Source organism: Bos indicus, chromosome 23 (assembly GCF_029378745.1).
Source record: "Bos indicus isolate NIAB-ARS_2022 breed Sahiwal x Tharparkar chromosome 23, NIAB-ARS_B.indTharparkar_mat_pri_1.0, whole genome shotgun sequence".
Classification (NCBI taxonomy): Eukaryota; Metazoa; Chordata; class Mammalia; order Artiodactyla; family Bovidae; genus Bos; species Bos indicus.
Window position 1 is genome coordinate 53,573,703 of NC_091782.1, and position 15,254 is coordinate 53,588,956.

The following is a 15,254-nucleotide window of genomic DNA, read 5'->3' on the forward strand; positions in this document are numbered from 1 at the left end:
AAGCCAGGAAAACTAACAAGTGCATTTAGCAGCATCACAGGATACAAGGGCTATGTACAGAAGTCAACTGTCTTTCTGTGTACTGCCCTTCAACAACAGGGAATTGAATTAAAAAAAAAAAAAAAAGCACAATACCATTAACTGTCTTTCTGTGCACTGCCCTTCAACAACCGGGAATTGAATTAAAAAAAAAAAAGCACAATACCATTTAGAGTAGAATCCGAAAAATGAAATAGAGATGAACTTAATAAAGTACATGAAAGAACGTGCACACTGGAACCTAAAAGACATCGATGGAGAGACCAGAAAAGCGCGAGTGGGGAGGTGCGCCGTGTCCGTGGCTGCAGGGCCTGGGAAGGCGCAGCTCTCCTGGGATCAGCCTGTGGATTCAGTGCGGTTCTCCCACTTTGGAGACGGCATCTTGTGTTCAGCCTTCTGTCCCTGGTCCCCTGGGCTAACGCCTTTTTTAAAGTACCTACAACAGACCTGCACACACTGAGACTTCCGCAGAGAGGAAATGCCTTAGAAGAGCGCCTGTGTCCAGTTCATCTGGATGTTACAACCCCTCCTGGAGAATCACCAGTGAGGAGTCTGGGTGGCGTTGTTTAACCCAGCGCTTCTTAAGATGACCCTGTATCGAAATCCTACTTGAACAACAGAGCCGCGTGGACTGCCAGCTGGGAGTGCCCTCTGTCCCTCGGAGCCCCGCTGCAGCCTGCGTCCGCATCCCCAGAGGCGGCAGGAAGGCCCGGTGTAGTCTCGCTAGAACCCACGGCAGATCTCAGGAGGGGCCTTCACGCCGTTCCAGATGACAGACCAAGCCACCAGCCGAGGCTTCAGTGGTATTCAGCATCACCTTTGAGTGTCGAAAACCAAAACGTTTTCCCGAATCTCCCAGGAAGAGAGCGGGTGTGAGGTGCCGATGGCCCGAGACACTGGAGCACCGCCCTGCGCCCCCAGCCGAGCCTCCTGCCCGGCGGCCACCTGCGCCCCGAGTCCGCATGGCCGGGCGTGGGAACAGAGCGCCAGCGATGCGCGCTCTCACAGCATGGCTGAGACACAGAATTCCTTCTCAGGGCCAGATAATGAAATCACGATGGCTCTCTGAACGCTGTCTGCAAGTTGCATTCAATTGTTTGTTTTCTTTCCAATTTCCTTCCCTGGATCGTCTCCGGGCCCCATGAGCAGCATTCCAATCTCAGCTGGAGCAGGCCGGAGAGTCGGGACCGCTCCGGGCCGGCCCCGCTGCAGCTGGCCTTCTGACAGGCCGACCATGCCTCCTTGGGAACGGATTCCGAACAGTCAGACGCCAGGCAGCGACAGGCAAGGGAAACACCGAGCTGGAGCTGGGCCTGGAGGGCCCCTTCCCCGTCGCCACCGGCTCCCTCTCCCAGGACTCAGCACGCAGTGTGCCATGGCGTCGGATGAGGGGCTCCACGCGCGGCCCCAGGCCTGGCTCCTGCTCCACCGCCCCCGCTCCCGAGCCTGGCCCCCGCTTCACTGCCCCCTCCCTGGGCCTGGCCCCGGCCCCACCGCCCCCACCCCGCCCACCCCGAGATGAGGTGAGGGCCTGCCTCTCAGGGAGAGGAGCAGGTGAAACGTGTCAGCACGCGGGACGGCGGGCTGGAGCATCGGGTGCTCTGCCGTTTTTGCTGTTCGTGAGGAAACGGTGTTGATGGAAAGTGACATTTGTCTACAGTGAATGCTAGGGACAGCAAAGCATGAAACCAGTAAGATCGGGCAACTGATGCTATGTCTGGGACTCCAAACAGTCGAGTCCCACCAACGCCTCACATTCATGTGACCAGGAGGAGCCTACGGGCGTGCTCAGCAGAGAGGCGGGCAGGGAGGGAGAGGACAGGCCCTCAGCTCCAGCCCCGGGGGGCTGTGGCTGTGATGAGAACACCCCTGCTCTCCAGGAGTAACTCACCTACCATCAGAGTTAGGGCATCTTTCGGCTGGCCTGTCTCCCGTGGAGCACAAGTCCTCCAATGCTAACTGCTGAGAAGCACTTGGGGATCCGGTAGGTCTGGGCAGGGCCTGAGCATCTAACGGGACCCCCAGGATGCCAGATGTGGGGGCTGCTGGCCCCTGGACCCCACTCTGAGCAGCAGAGCCTGGGCGATCACAGAACCTCAGGCCCAAGGTGGACCCGACAGTCGCCACATCCGAGCCATCGCCCCTTCTGACCGCGATCTTAGGTCACCTGGGACTTTACCCTCCCTGGCGGACTGGGCATTCTCTGCTCGAGGCCGAACCTGCTTTGGGTCCTTTCTGAACCTTGCATCCTGCCCCGCACAGTGGCAGACAGTTGGTAAATAAATCAACATTTTCATGAGTCGGTAACGGAAAACGAATATTTGAAAGTTGAGAGTTTGATTGTGTGTCTGTGTGTGTGGCATGCAGGGTGGGAATGAGGGCAGATTGCTGTAAAATGAAAAGCCTAGACTCTCTAGGTTTTTCCATGAGGACTGTCGTCCAGGGAGCACCTGCAACCGGCTTGGTTCCTTCTCTTTTTCTTTCTGCCCTCATGCCTCCAGCGATTGCTTAAGTGCTAGTTGAATTGAACAGACATTGGACTGAGTTTATTATCTGATAAATTGAGACAGAAGAAACTCTCTGCACACCCCGTTCCTGCCTCCAGTGACTTTGGATTGCTCTTGGGGAGACATAGAGTTCTGAACAGCTGGAGGCGTCCCTACCTGTTTTTTTTTTTCCAAAGTAGGAAAGAGATTGACCAAGAACTGATGGGGGTCTCCAGGGTACAAGAGCCAGGGGGTCCAGAACCCTGGTCTCTAGAGCGAGAGGAGAGCCAGGCTTTGATGGAAGTCTCCTGGGAGCCCAAGAAACATGTCAGTCATCTCTGAACTGATGGGGACTCGGTTCCACAGTTGTGTAGAAGTCAAGTTCTTCCAGCCACTTAATTTATATAGTAGTTCCCTTACCTCAAAACTTTTAATGGCAATCTGTCAAAAACAGCCTTGGAAATGGGAGAAAATCCAGGAGCCCATCTTTTGGGAAACACTTCACATGCTTTCCTGTAATACTTTGCCTTTAAAACATTTGGCCCTTGGATCCCGAGAGAAGGTGAAGGTTTGTAAACCCAAGACCAGCATCCCCGTTTGTAGTGGACTTTAGGTGATTATGCTTCCAGACTGTAGAAGGGGGAGCAAAAATTCCACCCATAGAATCACGTTCTATGTCAAAAATTCCATAGACTCATCTTCGGTGTCATTATTTTTTAATTCACCTGCATTTTCTTTCTTAACTACCAGACTTATATATTTGTTTTGCATGAAAACATTGTGCAGGAGACTAATTACATTCATTAGAAGAGATAAGGAACAGGAAGGCAGATGTGTTGGCGTTTTCATTTTAAATACAATGCTGGGAGCTGGAACATAAGTGAAAAAAAAAGCAAGAGGACATAAGAGAATATGCAGGCAAATGAGTCATCTGGATCATCTCCATGCCCTCTACTTCATTGTTAAAGAAGATAGTGCATGTTTCAAGAAAATTATCCATATTCTTTGGTGATTTGCAAATGTATCATGGGTCTCTTGTGTCAGGATTGAGTTTTTAAATACCCTTTTAATTCAAAATCCATATTGCTTTGAATAAACCTCCAAGGTTCTTATTAGAGTGAATACTGTAGAAACAGTGACTGCCCTTCGCTCCACAGTGGAGGTAACTTCACGTCTTTTTTCTAAAAATAGGTACGCTTTTTGTTTACATTTTCTTATGGAATAAAGTTTCACATTTTATTGACATTGTCTTAAACTCCAAAAGTTGTGGGGGATGAAATATATAAATTCTTATTTTTTTCAATGTGTAGTATTCATGCTAATAAAACCTAGCCACATGCGTAATCCAGGTCAGAGCAGCGCTCCTCGTGTGAGTGTGCGTCTGTGTGCAGTGCGTGTGTGTGAGTGTGGTATGTGCATCTGTGTGGGTATGTGTGTATCTATGTGAATGCCTGAGAGTGTGTGTATGTGTGTGTCTATGTGTGTATCTCTGTGCCTGTTTGTGTATATGTGTATCTGTGTGTCTGTGTCTGTGTGTGTATCTATGCGTCTGTGAGTGTCTGTGTGTATATATGTGTCTATGTGCATGTGTGTGCATGCGTGTGTGTGTGTGTGCCTGTGTGTGTACACGTGTGCATTTGGAGGAGGCTGTGTTCTCGGGGTTGTTGTCGGTGTTAAGTCTTGCCTCTCGCTTCCCTGTCCCCTTATTACTTATTAGGTAATAGGTAACGTGAAAAGGAAGTGCTTTTTTCTTGCACTTGAAGTGATGCATAAACCAAACAGGCCAATACTTGTCTTGACTAATTTTCTGTCATTAATCTTGTTAAATTTTGAGAGGAGAGTTGTAGAAACAGCCTGCAACCATGAGAAAACCACCGCATGCTGCTGTGGTGGGGGCGGCGTTTCGCCAGTGGAAATATTTATCATAGTTTGCGGTATGGTATCTATATTTTCAGTCAAAACAACAAGGGAAAACCTTATTATACGTTTAAAAAGAAACTCATTTCTAAACGCCTCCTGGCTGAGATAACAAGCATTTTGTGTTCGTGCACATTCTTCCCCTAATTAGGGATTGTTTCTTGGGGCGGGGGATGGGGCCGGGGGAGGCGGGGTGGGGGTTGGTGTGTGAGGCTTCTGGCCCCTGGGCTCGGAGGACGCAGAGGGGACTGCAGGCAGGTGGGGTTGGGGGTGTCCCAGGAGCAAGCCCATGTCCCGTGTCTGAGTCTCAGGGCCCCAGGAGCGAGCCCGTGTCCCGTGGCCGGGTGTCAGAGCTCCAGGAGTGAGCCCACGTCCGGGTGTCAGGGCCCCAGGAGCAAGCCCGTGTCCCGTGTCCGGGTGTCAGAGCTCCAGGAGCGAGCCCATGTCCGGGTGTCAGGGCCCCAGGAGCGAGCCCGTGTCCCGTGGCCGGGTGTCAGGGCCCCAGGAGCGAGCCCATGTCCCGTGGCCGGGTGTCAGGGTCCCAGGAGCGAGCCCGTGTCCCGTGGCCGGGTGTCAGAGCTCCAGGAGCGAGCCCGTGTCCGGGTGTCAGGGCCCCAGGAGCGAGCCCATGTCCCGTGGCCGGGTGTCAGGGTCCCAGGAGCGAGCCCGTGTCCCGTGTCCGGGTGTCAGGGCCCCAGGAGCGAGCCCGTGTCCCGTGGCTGGGTGTCAGAGCTCCAGGAGCGAGCCCGTGTCCGGGTGTCAGAGCCCCAGGAGCGAGCCCGTGTCCCGTGTCTGGGTGTCAGGGCCCCAGGAGCGAGCCCGTGTCCCGTGGCCAGGTGTCAGAGCTCCAGGAGCGAGCCCGTGTCCGGGTGTCAGGGCCCCAGGAGCGAGCCCGTGTCCCGTGGCCGGGTGTCAGGGCCCCAGGAGCGAGCCCGTGTCCCGTGGCCGGGTGTCAGGGCCCCAGGAGCGAGCCCATGTCCTGTGTCCGGGTGTCAGGGCCCCAGGAGCGAGCCCGTGTCCCATGGCTGGGTGTCAGGCCCCCAGGAGCGAGCCCGTGTCCCGTGTCCGGGTGTCAGGGCCCCAGGAGCGAGCCCGTGTCCAGGCGTCAGGGCCCCAGGAGCGAGCCCGTGTCCGGGTGTCAGGCCCCAGGGGCGAGCCCGTGTCCCGTGTCCGGGCGTCAGGGCCCCAGGAGTGAGCCCACGTCCGGGTGTCAGGGCCCCAGGAGCGAGCCCATGTCCAGGTGTCAGGCCCCAGGAGCGAGCCCATGTCCCATGTCTGGGTGTCAGGCCCCAGGGGCGAGCCCGTGTCCCGTGTCCGGGTGTCAGGGCCCCAGGGGCGAGCCCATGTCCGGGTGTCAGGCCCCAGGGGCAAGCCTGTGTCCCGTGTCTGGGTGTCAGGCCCCAGGGGCGAGCCCGTGTCTGGGTGTCAGGCCCCAGGGGTGAGCCCGTGTCCCATGTCCGGGTGTCAGGCCCCAGCGGCGAGCCCGTGTCCCTTGGCCAGGTGTCAGGCCCCAGGAGCGAGCCCGTGTCCCGTGGCCGGGTGTCAGGGCCCCAGGAGCGAGCCTGTGTCCCGTGTCCGGGTGTCAGGGCCCCAGGAGCGAGCCCGTGTCCCGTGGCCGGGTGTCAGAGCTCCAGGAGCGAGCCCGTGTCCGGGTGTCAGGGCCCCAGGAGCGAGCCCATGTCCCGTGGCCGGGTGTCAGGGCCCCAGGAGCGAGCCCATGTCCCGTGTCCGGGTGTCAGGGCCCCAGGAGCGAGCCCGTGTCCCATGGCCGGGTGTCAGGCCCCCAGGAGCGAGCCCGTGTCCCGTGTCCGGGTGTCAGGGCCCCAGGAGCGAGCCCGTGTCCGGGCGTCAGGGCCCCAGGAGCGAGCCCGTGTCCGGGTGTCAGGCCCCAGGGGCGAGCCCGTGTCCCGTGTCTGGGCATCAGGGCCCCAGGAGCCAGCCCGTGTCTGGGTGTCAGGCCCCAGGGGCGAGCCCGTGTCCCGTGGCCGGGCGTCAGGGCCCCAGGAGCGAGCCCGTGTCCGGGTGTCAGGGCCCCAGGAGCGAGCCCGTGTCCGGGCGTCAGGGCCCCAGGAGCGAGCCCGTGTCCGGGTGTCAGGCCCCAGGGGCGAGCCCGTGTCCCGTGGCCGGGTGTCAGGGCCCCAGGAGCAAGCCCGTGTCCCGTGGCCGGGTGTCTGCTGTGAGCCCTCCTGTTGTATGTACTGAACCTTGACTGTCAAGTTGCTCTGTGGGAAAACCCCACCCTTCCAGTGCGTTGCTTCTGAGGAAGTTTCTTCACCTGTATGTTAGGGTTCTACTTGAGCGGAGTCAGGCGAAGGAACGTCCGGGGTCTGCCTTCTTTCTCTGGAAGGTTCCGCACGTTTGCGCATGTTTGGGGCCGCGCTGGCCCACGTCTCCTCTCAGCAGCCCCGCCCCGGAGCTCCAGCTCCCCGCGGTGGCCTGCGGCTGCCCTCTCTGACATTCACACCGTCTAGCCAAGTTGAGTGAACTCTCAGATGCTGAGGGGTGGAGATAGCGTCACTTGGCGTCTTCTGTGGAGCTGGGAGAGAAGTGGGCATGGGTTGGGCCCCTTGAGAACTTGGAGGAGACACTCTGAGCAGACCCGAGCCTCCTCCCGAAGTGTCCGTGTGGAGACTGGACCCTGCTTACCAGCCTCCACTCACTGCTGAGACGGAATCTCCTCACTTGAGAAAGCTAAGTCCTCATTTTATGTTTATATGAACTTCTGAGATACTTACGGTTTTAACCCATTTAAAAAAATAAACAAAATATAGCAGCTAAAGCGATATGAGCTTCGACTGAAGTGGCAGGTGTTTGAATGAGCAGTGCATGCAGCTCTGATGCTGTCTGCCTTGGAAGCCGGGGCAGCCCTCGCTAACTCTCACGGACGGTTGATGCAATCCTCTGGATAGCAGGTCAGTTACTTTCTTTAACCAGGGATCCATCAGATCTCAGAGTGACTGCTGCCTCTGTAAGTTACCTGATGAAACGGGCTTTGACCTGAACACAGAGCAGGTGCTCCACCCACGTGCTCCCAGCATGTTTTCTTCTTCCTTTTTACTCTCAGAGCCAAACTCACCCAAAATAACCAAGACCATTGCTTGCCCTTGAGAAGCGCAGGCTTTAATGCAGTGATAAGGAGAAGCCATTATTTACAAATCTATGCAAACAGATGTGGGTATCACGCAAGCCTGTTGTATCATCACTTCCGAAGTAACAGCCGCGTGACCGAGATTGGAGTGCTGTCGGCAGGGAGGTGGAGTCACCGCTGGAGACGAGGCTGGGAGCTCCGAGGAGGAGGGCCCCATGTGGTGGAGAGGCCTGAGAACCGGCGCGGAGGCCGCTCAGTCGCCCAGCCGTGGCCGGGACCAGCCTGGCTGCTCCGGGCAGGTGGGCAGTGGTGGGGAGGGGCAAGAACCGGGGCTCCGCGCCTGTCTGCGGGGTCTCCGCTAGGAGACCTTCCCGGGGCCCTGCCCGGCCGTGGCTGCTCCTGCCGGGTGCCGCCTGGTCCTCTGGCCCCGCTGTTCTTCTGCTGCCCTGTGTGGCCGTCAGGCTAGAGGCCCCTGGAGGACAGAGACCTGGGCCCTCAGCCCTGGCTCAGCTCAGTGCCCGGCACGCAGGGCCCGTGGCGAGGACAAGGGGGTGGGGGGCAGACGAGCAATCTCGGCCGGGAGCGGAGGAGCTGCTGGGGACGCCCAGGGGCTCAAGGCTCTCCCCTCCCGATCACCACCCACCTGCCCATCAGGCCGCTGCCCAGGTGCTTCCTCGGTGCAGGTGCCCGCGGCGCACAGCAAGGCCTCCGGGGGTCTGAGTGTTCCTCCGCTCTCGGCTCACGCTGCGGGGGCTGCCCCTAGTCTCTCTCACTTCATCTCTTGAGCCACCTCATTCGGCCTCGAATGGACCACACGGGCCCTGTCCATGGAGCTATCACCCCCGTCAGAGGTCCTGCAGATGAAGCTGACAGAGGACAGTGTGAAAGGACACTGTTCTCCATTTAATAGTTGCCAGTGATACTCGTGAGAGTTCCTTCAACGCAAGGAGATCCAACCAGTCCATCCCAAAGGAGATCAGTCCTGAATACTCATTGGAAGGACTGATGCTGAAGCTGAAGCCCCAATACTTTGGCCACCTGATGTGAAGAGCTGACTCATTGGAAAAGACCCTGATGCTGGGAAGGATTGGGGGCAGGAGGAGAGGGGACGACAGAGGATGAGATGGTTGGATGGCATCACCGACTCGACGGACAAGAGTTTGACTGGACTCCGGGAGTTGGTGATGGACAGGGAGGCCTGGGGTGCTGCAGACCATGGGGTCACAAAGAGTTGGACTCGACTGAGACTGAACTGAGCTGAGTGATGCTGGTGATGAGGGATGCAGAGGAGATGCTGATAATTACCCCCGCCCCCTGGCAGAGGACGCCTGCAGTGGGGGAGGGGACGGAGGGGAAGCTGCTCGCTCTCCTCTCACGTTCCCCAGTGGCCTCCGCTCCCCACTCGGCCCCCAGACGCCTCCCCCCATGCAGGCCGCAGACCGTGCGCCTGGGTGCCACACCCAGCCTGGTGTGGAAGCCCCGGGGATGAGTCCCATGGCAGCCCTCTTCCGGAACCCAGGCACGAGGGTTAAAGTTTAGCCCTTGTGTTGTGGTTGGTTATTGGTTCACAAGGCGTGGCAGCGGGAGCCAGAGTCAGTGGCAGTGACCCTGGCTGAGGGGTGGAGGGGAGACTCTGCAAGGGCCCTGGGAGCCCCCTTCGCGCCCCGAAGCCCCCCGGGCGCTGCCCTCCGGAATCCCGCTTCCCCCGTCCGCATCTGGCACGGACGCTCCATGGAGACGCTCCATGGACCAGAGGCTCCAGCTGCCGCCTCCGTGCGCACAGACCACCGTCCCTGCCTCCTCTGCCTTCAGCTCCTTCCCCAGCATCGAGGCCGTCCCAGTCCTCCCACCGAGAGGCCCTTCCTCCTGTGCCGGCTCGCAGAGGCGCAGGGCCCAGCTCTCCTCGTGCGGCGTCCCCGCCGGGCCCACCCTTCGCTCGCTCTCCGTGCCCCCGGGAGCCCATCCAGCCTGGGCCGTCTGGGGTCTGCCTCTGCCCTGCCCGTGTCTGCCACCTCTTCCTGGGAGCCCGTCCGCCGCGTCACTGGCCTTTCCCTTCTGTGACTCCAGGCTGTGCTCTGCTCCACTTGCGGCTTCTGTCCTGGCCTGTTGCTCAGGACGAGGCTCCGTCCCTTGCACCCCGCATCCCGCGCTCCCCCCCCCCATCTCTCAGAGCCGTGACAGACACGTCGCAGCGTCAGGACGGGCCCCGTGTGCGCTCCAGGGGCCCCTGGCACCCACTCGTCGTAGACCGACGGTCGTGTTTCTCTGCATTTGCCCCGTTTCCCGTAGGACCGTCCCTCGCCTGCCCCATCAGCCCCGGGTCCCCCGGGCGTGTCGCCTGGAGCGGCCCCTCTGCCACCTTGTCACCTGACCCCGCCTGGACAGGTGGACACTTGGCAGCCCCTATTTTCCGACATCTTTTTAAAACCTCATGGTTTGGTTTCCTGAGACCAGAGCATCTGAAAGCATGTCTCTTCTGTCATCGGCATGAATGAGGGGTCGGCGTTCATTTCTTGGTTGGAAACAGCCTTCTTTCAGGACTTGGAAGGCACTGCTTCCAGAGGCCGAGCCCACCCCCGACCCCGTCCCATGTTCTGAAACCCTGTGCCGTGGGCCGCTAGTCCCACCTGGCGTCTGGGTACTCGGTGGGGCCCTTTCTGTCTGGAAATGTCTGTTCTTCTGCTCTGATCCATTTTCTTCATTTATATGAAGACAATTATTTCCTTCACTCTCTTTCTGGAAATCCTATTATACTGACCTCTTGAGGCCATCTTCTGATTTTATCTTCCTTTTTCATATCTATGTCTTTTTGCTCTACTTTCTGATAAATTACCTCAATTTTGTCTTCAAAATCTTTTCTTGAATTCTTCTGGATTTTTTCCAATCCCTGCATCTTTTGTTTTCAAATCGTCCTTATTTTATACAGTGTCTTATTTTTGCCCCCTGGGACCATGTCACTGTGCGGCTCTTCTCGGGGGCGCCTGGAACCTGTCCGTCTGTTCTCCTCTCACTTACCTCCCGCTTGTTCAGTCGCCTCCAAGTTGCTCTGTTTCAGTTTGCCTCTTGTGATCTCTTGTCTCCATATGTGTGGTTTTCCTCACGTGTCTGGCAAGCCTTAGTGTTTGGCTCATATTTGAAAGTGGGGGCCTAAAAGCTGGTTGGGGTTTCTAGGACCTAGAGCTCAGGGGCTCCTGGTCACTCTGGGGGCTCTGAAGGGCTGTTTGCTTGGAGAATGGAGCCCAGAGGGTGTCCCTAGCTTCCCCGCCAGAAGGGGCCAGCCTGACCTCCACCTCACTCCTAGAAAGAGGTACCCTGACCCCCACACTCCCTGGGGGCCAAAGGTGCCCAGAGCTCAGGTCCAGCCCACCTATGTGCTCTCTGCGTGGGGACCCCGCCTCGGGGGCGCAGGGCCGTCCCTCCTGCCACCATCACAGGAATGCTGAGCCTGCCGCCTGGTAATGTGGCCCCGGGGGTCTGGGCCCCAGCCTGCTTCTGGAGGAACCGAGCCCCTCCGTCCTGAGCACCTGGGGCTGCCCGGCTCCACCTACCCACTGCCCACTCGTGAGCTTTTTTTCGGGGCTCCTCCCCCGTCCTTCGTGCTCGTCTGTCTGCTTGACGCAGGTCATCTCTTCTCTCCACGGTCCAGCCCTTGTAGACTGACCCATGTCTGCAGGTGGGTCGGGAAGGACGAGAAGAGGGTGCAGCCAGCCTCCCGTCCAGAGCTGCTGCCTCTCCCAAGCCACCCGGGGCCTCTGCTGCCGACCTCCTGGCCCCACCCACCCCGCTCCAGCAGCGCTTCCTGCAGGGACCCCTGTAGGTTCTGGGGGTCCCTGCTCGCTTCACCCCGCCTGCTCCTCAGAGGGGCTCCTGGGTAGGGAGGTGTGAGCTGCCCCTCGTCTCGCCATGTGGCGCTCAGATCTGTTCTCAGTGCTGTCTTGGGCTCTTAGCGCTCCTTAGGAGCCAGCAGTTGACCTCACCGTTCAAGTCTGCGGGATCCCACATGGTGAGCGCCATCCCAGCGAGCAGGATGCGCTCCTGCCGACCAGCGGGATCCTCACTCCCCACCAGCCGCGCACAGGCCCGCTCTGCGCAGAGTCACCTGTTAGGGCGGGTCTGCCCTTGCGTCTCGCTGGTGAATGCTGCGCTCCGTGTACTGTTGCAGCCCAAGGCTTCCTGGCCTTTGGCCGAAGCTTCTGCCTCTGCCTGGAGCAGACCAGAAAGTGGCTCTGTGGCTCCGTCCTGCTCTGAGCCCTTCGCTCCTAGCTGTGGCCACGGACGCCCCTCCAGGCCGGCCGGCAGCATGGGGCAGAGGAGACCTCCGTGTGGGCAGCTCACCCTGCAGGCGCCCGAGGTGCCTGCTCGGTTCTGCCAGGCAGGCCCTTCCCCAGCTGCTCCCACTTCAGCCGCTGCAACAAGTGCTGATGTTGGCCCAGGACCACAGCGCAGCCCAGCGAGCCCATGTTGTCGGGGAAGGTCACCCTAAGCCCGCTGTTGGCCCACCGGTGTGGACGGAACCAGATGCCCGCCGTCAGCCCACCGGTGTGGACGGCATCGGACGCCCACCGTTGGCCCGCTGGTGTGGACGGAACCGGATGCCCTCCCAGGGCTGAGGCTGAGGATGTGTCCCTGACTCGTCCCCTGGACCCGGCGGACGACTGGTCTGCATGCCAGAACCCCAGCAAGGCCTGTGTTCTCCTGTTCTCCAAGGATGTTTCTACTGTTCTAAATGGTAGTTTAAAAAAAAAAAAAAAAAGATGGTATTGGGAAAGAGAAGGAGGAAGAATATGTACCAGAGCCTTAGCTTATGGCAAAGTCTGAGACAGTCCGTTTCTAGCTCTGTAGAAAAAGTCCCCCAGCCCCTGGTCCAGACACGCGGGGGTGGTGTCGTGCATGCCCGTGTTCCCGCTTGAGCGTGGCCCGCGCACGTTACGTGTGGGTGAGCACTTGCTGAGATGCGTCAGGAAGGAACGTGAGCTTGCTTCTCTTTGCGAGTGTGAAATGTGAACAAAAATAAAACTAAAACATGCTCGTGAGGAACAACTGTCCTTTCGTTGACTAGAAACGCTCCCACAGAGAGGGCACAGAGAGGGCCCGCGGAAACGACAACTTTAGAGCTACATAGGCGATCTTTGGGAACCTTGACTTCACCAGCTGCCTCCCGTGCTGTGGACGCTGGCTGAGGGCTGAGGCTTGGTCTGCAGCTGCCCTCCCGTGCTGTGGATGCCGGCTGAGGCTTGGTCTGCAGCTACCCTCCCGTGCTGTGGATGCCGGCTGAGGGCCGAGGCTTGGTCTCCAACCACCTGGGGTCCCAGGCTTCCCCTCTCACGGCACCTTTAGGCTAAAGCTTGTCCAGGTGAGTGTTCCAAAGGCTTAGCTCTGAGCCTGCCAAGTAAGTCTAGGCAAGGGTAAGAAAATAAACCAAATAAGTAAATAGCCAAACACCCTTTCTTGAGTCAGTTAATCAATAGAAAATTCATGGAAAATGCCAGTTCGTTCAACATAATCTGCTGTAACTCTCTGTGTGTTGTGGGATGTTTTTCATATTTGCCTTTAGTCTGTGGGCAAGCCCAGCGTCCTCACAAACTGATTATTTCTCCAACGATGAAATGTGATCCCCGTGCTGTCAGAAAGTGATTTAAACACAGAATCTCCGGATGGTCGATCAGAAATAAAGCTTGTGATGCCGCTTTATGTCTCTGATACCCGACCTCTGTCCAGAATACAACTGCGATCAACGTTTGCTGTCCATCTTCAACGACACCTATAAGGCGCGTGGCCCAGTGGCCAGTGTGATACTCTGGTCTTCCCTCCAAGCCCCCTGTGGCTGGTCGGGGGCACAGGACTGCCCTGTAGTAGGACTCTTTGCCCGCCGATAGAGCAAAGACCTGAGATCAAGTATTGGAGTCAAACGTCACCCTGCAACGTATTCCCTTCTTTGCCAAAAAGTTTCATTTGTGAAAATAATTAAAATTATATAGTATGTTTTTGTTGTTAGAGTATTGGTTTGTGGAAATGCAGAGGTCAGCTCTAAGCCAGAGTCTTTGTTTCTGTAAAAGTGAGAATGTAAAATCGAACTCCAGCGAGAAGCCAATGTTGAAACGCGTACACTTGCGTCCTGGACTCGTGACAGTGGGGGCTGTGCCTGGGACCCTGAAGGGTGGGCGACTGTGGGTGTTTACAGAGGAAAACGAGTCCACAGAGCCTCGCGGCTGAGTAAGAGGAGGAGAGGCTGGCAGACCCTTTCTTAGCAGGAAGTGACCGAGTCGTTACAGTTTTTGGAGATTTGTCACTGGGATTTGTCACTGGGGCCTGTGGCTGCCTGGGTACAGCAAGGTGACTGGTATGTAATACTGGGATGATGTGAACAGTTAATTAGGACTTGAAATTTGTTCCAAATTGGAATGCGTTAAAATTACAATAAATACACCTAAAACTCAAAAAAAAAAAAAAGGGGGCGGGGGAGACAGAAGCAATTACTTCATAATAATTGACTTTATCAAGGATAGTCTAAAGAAGCACAGTCTTTGAGAGCCCTGAAAATTGCTGAATTCCTTATTCTGGCTAATCTCTTCACTGAGGTCTCACTTCTGACTGTCTCTAAAGAGGCGGGGCAAGCCCTGACTTTTGAAATGGATCTGGGAAGGCCCTAAGGCTGCGGGTTAGCGTTGGCCTGCGCTCCTGAGTTAACGCGCTTCCATGCTCCGCCGGGCACCCTGGCCAGTGCTCCCAAGCAACCAGGTGCTGATGACTAAGTCTTTATCTCCTTTCCAGGTGGGAAGGGAAGAATGAAAACGAAGTGGGCAGATGTAAAGAGACCGGCAAAATTCACGTGACTGTGGACCTCAAGTACTACCGGCCCACTGAAGTGGTAAGACTCTGGGCCGTGTCTTCACTGGCCACTCCTGGGAGGTCGTCCCTGGACGTCACGGCCAGGCTGCCCAGCCCCGCGCTGGGCAGTCTGCCACCCTAGCGCCTTACCCAGACCAGAGCCCTGGGAGGCGAATTTGGGGTGCTATTCTTGGCACAGGATGCACTGCTGTATAAAGGAGAGCGGGGGGTAGCTCATACCCGGGGAAGGGTTGGTTTCAGAAATGGAGACTCCGGTCAAAGGCAGGCCCGTCAAGGTTAGGCCTGCTTGATGGCTGAGTCCTAGAACCTGCGGGATGTCCGCCTTCCCAGTGCCCCGTGACCTGCAGGGTCTGGAGGCCCCAGTGCACACGCACCCACACACGTTCACAAACACACTCACATGCACTCTCACACACACTCATATGCACACGCATGCACTCACACACACAGTCAAATGTACTGAGTCACATACACACGCACTCACTTGCATACACATGTACTCAAACACTCGCATGAACAGATGCACACAACCACATGTATTCACACTGTCACACACACGTGCACTCACACACACACACATGCACACACAGTCACACACACATGCACACACACAAACCTGAGCCATGTGAGCCTTTTTGAGCCTCAGCTCAAGTATAGTCGTGGGTGTGAAGCCTTTTCTGGCCAGTGTACTAACCATCACTGAGCTTCCAATTTTTTCTCTTGGATCTACAGTATACGCTCTACATACTATATTATAACATGTATAACAGCTTGTTATACTCATTTCTTTACATGTTTTTCTCCAAACTGTGAACTCTTTGAGGAGGACTCTCTTCCTATCTCAGACGATAACAAACTCGGTATAGGTGCTGGTT

At 57.1% G+C, this 15,254-nt stretch overlaps 1 protein-coding gene across 4 annotated transcripts in view; it reads left to right on the forward strand.

Annotated features, from left to right (window-relative positions):
• Positions 1–15,254, forward strand: part of GMDS (GDP-mannose 4,6-dehydratase) — a 435,953-nt gene that overhangs the window by 366,352 nt on the left and 54,347 nt on the right. For all 4 annotated transcript variants that reach the window (XM_070778494.1, XM_070778496.1, XM_070778495.1 and 1 more), the window contains one exon: positions 14,302–14,398. In XM_070778494.1, the coding sequence (XP_070634595.1) occupies positions 14,302–14,398 (97 nt within the window). The remainder of the gene's footprint in view (positions 1–14,301; positions 14,399–15,254) is intronic.